This window comes from Lepidochelys olivacea, assembly GCF_965140295.1.
Source record: "Lepidochelys olivacea isolate rLepOli2 genome assembly, chromosome: 5".
NCBI lineage: Eukaryota > Metazoa > Chordata > Testudines > Cheloniidae > Lepidochelys > Lepidochelys olivacea.
Genome location: NC_140415.1, coordinates 41,173,197 through 41,179,196, shown reverse-complemented (window position 1 = coordinate 41,179,196; position 6,000 = coordinate 41,173,197). Strand labels below are relative to the sequence as shown.

General features: G+C 52.4%; 1 protein-coding gene across 1 annotated transcript; it reads left to right on the top strand.

Moving 5' to 3' along the window:
- Window positions 1-2,215: 2,215 nt before the first annotated feature.
- Window positions 2,216-5,810, top strand: HTR1A (5-hydroxytryptamine receptor 1A). Its single transcript, XM_084628067.1, has one exon. It carries the CDS (start codon window positions 2,622-2,624, stop codon window positions 3,855-3,857), a length of 1,236 nt encoding a protein of 411 aa, XP_084484193.1. The 5' UTR covers window positions 2,216-2,621; the 3' UTR covers window positions 3,858-5,810.
- The last annotated feature ends 190 nt before the right edge of the window (window positions 5,811-6,000 follow it).

Below are 6,000 nucleotides of genomic sequence, written 5' to 3'. Positions count from 1 at the left end.
ACCATACCAAGTAATCGTCCCAGTAATGTCACCTTCCAAGTAAAGCAGAAGTTAAACCTGTCATTCATGAAACTTTGTATGTGATCCCTGATCAGAAGCCGCCTCCTACTCTTCTGACTGTTTGGAATGTTTACTGTATATTAATCTATTTATTTGTGATACCTCAACCTGATACTATCTTCATTTAAGATTGTTCCCAGCGATATTTTTCTCATTTCATTCTCTCTTTCAGACCCAGCCTTCCCCACTTTTATCAAGCGCAACTGTATGTTATTTTTTTATCTTCTGAGGCTCCTGATTGCAATAGGTTGTTGCATTGTAATTTCCTGTGATGCAACTTGAAGAAAGCTAGCTCGGCGCTGCTGTGTTTGGAGGGAAACAGCACGTGGCCCTCAGATTTCAGAGCCACCAAGGCTCCGGGGACACAGACTCGCCTCTTGGTTTCAGGGCATTAGCTGAAATGACAGGAATCACCAGGAATGTTTTTTTTTTCTTTTTTCCCCATTACTACAGAGCTTTGAAATGATTGAGTGGGAACCGTGCCCGGCACTGCATTGTAAAACAATACATCTCAGGACACCCACACCACACTACTGGATAGCGACCTATCTTGATTTTTTTTTTAAGTTGCTTTATTGATTGCTCTGCTACCCAGCTAACAGCCCAGGAGTTTCATGATCACGGATGACAGAACTATCATTTGACACAGTGTAAGAGGAATTACCGGTAGCGTGTGTCTGTACCTACCTATACACACTTCATGGCTATTTAGGTCCCATACTTGGTAGTATGGGACATACTTTGCATTTACTTTGATTTTAAAACACACTACTCAATAAAATGAGAGCGTTACTTGTATTTTGAAGATTCAAGGCATGCATATTTCCCCACGCCACTCACCATATTGGCATACATTTGTTTTCGTTTGTAATTCAGACAGCTACTCCTTTGTTCCTTTCATCCAAGCAATTATAAAAACCCATTGCCATCTAACAGAGGAGCCAAATAATTGTAACCTCATTTCGGAGTGATAAACTGCAATGTGGGGATTTTTTAAATGGATTGTGATCTCTGGGTGGCATGCTAATAAAGCGCAGAATTTCCCCAAGTATATGATACAAAAAGTACGTGTTTGGGCTGGTTCTGCTTAGCTCCCAACGAACCGCCTGGGCATCGCTTGCTGCGCGGCTTGCAAGGGTCCCGGGGAAGGGCCGCTGGATGTAAAGCTTTCCCCCGGAGAAGCGAAGCCGCGCGCCCCAGCCACTGAAGTGCTGTCGAGAGAGAATGACTTCTGCGGAGAAGTCACCTCCAGCTGCCTTGGGTGAGCTCTTCCCCGAGGGTGTGCCGGACCCCTGTCAGCCTCAGGTATGGGAGAGCCGCGATCCCTGGCACGCCGTGTACCTGCAGGTGGCGACAAACGCCCTTGGAGTTCGGAGCTGTCCCGGGCGCTGCAGGCGGACACAGCCGGCCCACGGCAGCGGCCGAAGAGTTTCACCGGAGTTGAGTCTCGGGAAAAGCGTCTGCACCGCCGGCTGCTCTCGCTACGGCCGGGGATCGCTCCCAAGCGCTTCCACACGGCTCACAGAGCGACTCCCGCCGGGGCAGGAGTTTGCATTGAAAAGCGAACCGCGAAGGAAAGGGCCGAAGCTGCGCGGGGAGGGGAACAGGAGGCAGCCACGCACTCCGTGAGGTGCATCATCCACTTCAGCCTGCACATGTCCCCCCGATTCCCCAGCCCTGGCATGTGGCCACAGCGAGCATCGCTCCGGGCATGGCACCGCAGAACCACGCCGCGCCCCGCTCCCCCCGCCAGCCTGCCGGGCTGCTGGCCACAGGGCAGGGGAGGATGCAAGCCCACGACACCGCCCGGGCACCCAAGCTCGGGTCCTCGGGGCTGACTGGTGTATTGACTGGGAGACGCTGGAGGTAGTTTGGAAGCCGCACAGAGTGGCGGCACCAGGTAGCTCCAAACGGGTTGCCGGGGCTTTCCTCGGTGAGGGAGGGGGCGGATCGCGTCGCTGGATGTTGCCCCAGCGGGTGCAGAGGATGCTCCGCCCGCGCGGTTGATGAAAGGGGCCGGAGTACAATGGCAGCCCGGCAGCCAGAGCCACCCCAGAGGAGAGGGGGCGGGGGAAGAGAGCGAAAGCAGGGACAGGGGCGGGGGGAGAGGGAGAGCAGATCAAACAGGGAGCGAGCGGGAGGGGAGCGGAGGGGGAGCAGGAGCAGCCAGGGGCACAGCGCGAGACAGAGGGAGTGAAGGGGAGAAGCCGCCAGCGCCAGCGAGGCTGCTCCGCGCCAGCCCCTCGGAGCCCGGCGGGTTCCTGCGGGGAGAGGAGGGCCGGGGCCGCCGGGCGCTCAGCCGCACTTCGCCCCGGAGATCGGCCCGGACAGGCACCGCCACTCCGCGCCGCCTGACGTCGTGTGAACCGCGCGCTCCTGGATGCCCGCAGCCGCTCCCGCCCATGGCTCTCCGGCGTGGCCAGGCGCACTGGCGGCGCGGCGCGCCCGGGGGCCCGAGGCGATGACTCGCGGCAGGAGAGCGGAGCACTCGCCACCGGCCCGCCGGAGCGCGGAGGAGTGACCGCGCCGCGCTCTGCCCATGAGCTCCTAGCTGCCCCGGCATGGATGTGGCCAACAACACTACCTCCCCCACCGACCAGTCCTCCGCGAGGGGCGCGGGCGCCGCGGTGACCCTCAGCTACCAGCTCCTCACCTCCCTCTTCCTGGGCGCCCTCATCCTCTGCGCCCTGCTGGGCAACGCCTGCGTGATCGCGGCCATAGCCCTGGAGCGCTCCCTGCAGAACGTGGCCAACTATCTCATCGGCTCCCTAGCCGTCACCGATCTGATGGTCTCGGTGCTGGTGCTCCCCATGGCCGCCCTCTACCAGGTGCTGAACAAGTGGACGCTGGGGCAGGTCACCTGCGATATCTTCATCTCCCTGGACGTGCTGTGCTGCACCTCCTCCATCCTCCACCTGTGCGCCATCGCCCTGGACAGGTACTGGGCCATCACCGACCCCATCGACTATGTCAACAAGCGGACTCCCAGGCGAGCGGCTGTGCTCATCAGCCTGACCTGGCTCATCGGCTTCTTGATCTCCATCCCGCCCATGCTGGGCTGGCGGACGCCGGAGGACAGGTCGGACCCCGACGCCTGCACCATCAGCAAGGATCACGGCTACACCATCTACTCCACCTTCGGCGCCTTCTACATCCCCCTGCTGCTGATGCTGGTGCTCTACGGGCGGATCTTCAGGGCGGCCCGGTTCCGGATCCGCAAGACCGTCAAGAAAGCGGAGAAGAAGAAGATCGCGGACACCTGCCTGACGGTCTCCCCGGCCACCCTGCAGAAGAAAAGCAACGGGGAGCCCAGCAAGAGCTGGAAGCGGACGGTGGAGCCCAAGCCCAGCGCGTGTGTCAACGGGGCCGTGAGACACGGGGAGGAGGGAGCCGCTCTGGAGGTCATCGAGGTCCAGCATTATCACAACTCCTCCAGAACTCACCTGCCCCTGCCCAGCGAGCCCTGCAGCACCCCGCTGGCCCCATCCTTCGAGAAGAAGAACGAGAGGAGCACCGAGGCCAAGAGGAAGATGGCTCTGGCCAGGGAAAGGAAAACGGTCAAAACCCTGGGCATCATCATGGGCACGTTCATCCTCTGCTGGCTGCCCTTCTTCATCGTGGCCCTGGTCTTGCCCTTTTGTGACAGTGAGTGCAACATGCCGGACTGGCTGGGGGCAGTCATCAACTGGCTGGGCTATTCCAACTCCCTCCTCAACCCCGTCATCTACGCCTATTTCAACAAAGATTTCCAAAGTGCTTTTAAGAAAATTATCAAGTGCAAGTTTTGCAGGCAGTGAAGGACACTCCCTTCTCGGGAGCTCCCTGCGGTTGCTTCATCAAACTCCACATCTCTTCTCCTACTACATTGTCTGCTTGTTGCCCCTTGTACACCCCCACCGGTGACCACTCTCCCCAGGACTGCGGCAGGGGCAGCTCCACTTTACCGCGCAGCACCGGAGTGTCTCCTCATCGTTACAACGCTCAGCGTGCTGCAAATCCAATAGTTCAGACTCCGGTGCAGCGTCTGCCATTGTTCCACGGGGAGACAATGCCGCTCCGGATTCCAATCCCTCGCCTCCCAAAGCGTCACAAACTGAGTCAGCCCCTTTCTGAACTACTGCAAATTTAGCACTTGCAATTCAGCGCTTTGGAAAACGGACTGGCACGTGTTCCCCAGCTAACCGGAGCGCCGTCTGCTCCTCTGAGTTTACACAGTACTCAGACCGTTTAATAAAAAGAAAAGGAGTACTTGTGGCACCTTAGAGACTAACAAATTTAATGACCGTTTAATGACACCCTATTTCGCCACTTGTATTTATTTTGGGTAGACCTTGGGTTTGCAGATCGTTGCTTGTGGTCCCTGTTAACCACCTTGTCTGCTCGAGTAGCATCGGTTAAATAAACCATCCTATGCATAAAACCTTCTTGTCTTTCTTTCTTGGATTAAAAGAAGATTGCAGAGCGCTCTGAGTCTAACCTAGATCTGGTCGAATAAGTACGAGTTTGAAGCAGTTCTTTCCACAGTGGAGGAAGGGGCTTAAAAAGTTACGTCGCTGGCAGCGAGATGGAAAAGTGAATTTCGTTTTGGGGGGAAAATATAATTTTATAACCTTTCAAGGTACTTCTGATCTCATTACTAACTGCTATGTCTGTATCATGTATTTATAATAGCCCGCTACCTTTCAGTGCATGGGAGTTACGTTGTTTACATGAGAGAGATTTTGCTAAACATGAAGTCATTACAATTCACCTAATTATAAACAGATTTTTAAAAAACAGCCTAATCGAACGAGGATTTCTCATTAAGAAAGCACACGGAACCCATCTGCGTGACTACCAAGCGCAAATACATATATTGTTTAAAAATTCTTGAAAATAAGACGCAAGTTTTCATTTTGAAAAGCACCCTAAAAGTATGACTAGGAATCACACTGCTCGTTTGGGAAACAAGTAGCCTTTTACTGAAGTTTGAAACGATTTGCTAGGTGCTGCTTTCTCTCTCTTGCCCTCTCTCTCCTCCTCCCCAGCTAAACCAGGGTAATCACATTTTGATGCTGTGCGGTGAAAAGGGCAATAAATCAATGAGTCTCTCTCCCGGCACAGGTGATTAGCTACGGTATTGTTGCTGAACAAACACTCACCCTATAGCAAGGAATAAAGAGAGTGTAGTACTAGTCACACTTCACTTGCAAAGTGTGGAAAAGTAAACAAATACTGTCAGCTCTGACTTCTTGGCAGTTCAACAAAACTTTCCTGAATACTTCGCCCAATGCCAATTTCCTCCTTTGAAACAAAACCCCCCACCTTTGACTCAAGAAAGTTGCAGAGGTGGGTTTTTTTTAAATAATACTTTGCTTTTGATGAGAGTGAAGAAATAACCTGATTTGTATTGAAAGGTATCACTAACAGCTCTTTCTAAAGTCAGAAATTGGGGTAGCTTAAACTGTGATTTCAACTGAATTGCCAGAATGTCTATTTTGTATAGTGCCTCTTAGTTTCACACAGGGTATGCATCGTGATCTGTTATTCCGTTCAGATCTGACAGGGTTGCATATTATTTTGCACTATTAAACGGATTGAATTCTTTGTATTTGGGAAGGTAGTTAGAGATCGAATGCTTGAGCCAAAAATACATATTTCTCTTCTTTAGTTTGTCATAATCTGTACTACCTATAGGTAAATGGGAATGTTAATTCTGTGCTTCACGTGAATGTAAATGTCAAGTCGTTTATGAATTTAAACAGCTTCCAAAGTTAAATGATAGCAATGCTTTGAATATGTTCAGATAGTCTAATTTCTGATAAGAAAATTTATTTGACCTCATTTTCTCAATTAAAGTGAACTTTGATCTTATTTTCCCCTTTCTCTCTGATCACTCCTAACTCCGTGTATATTCTGGATTTTCTTTATTTTAAAACGAAGTTGTATTTTTAAGTGCAC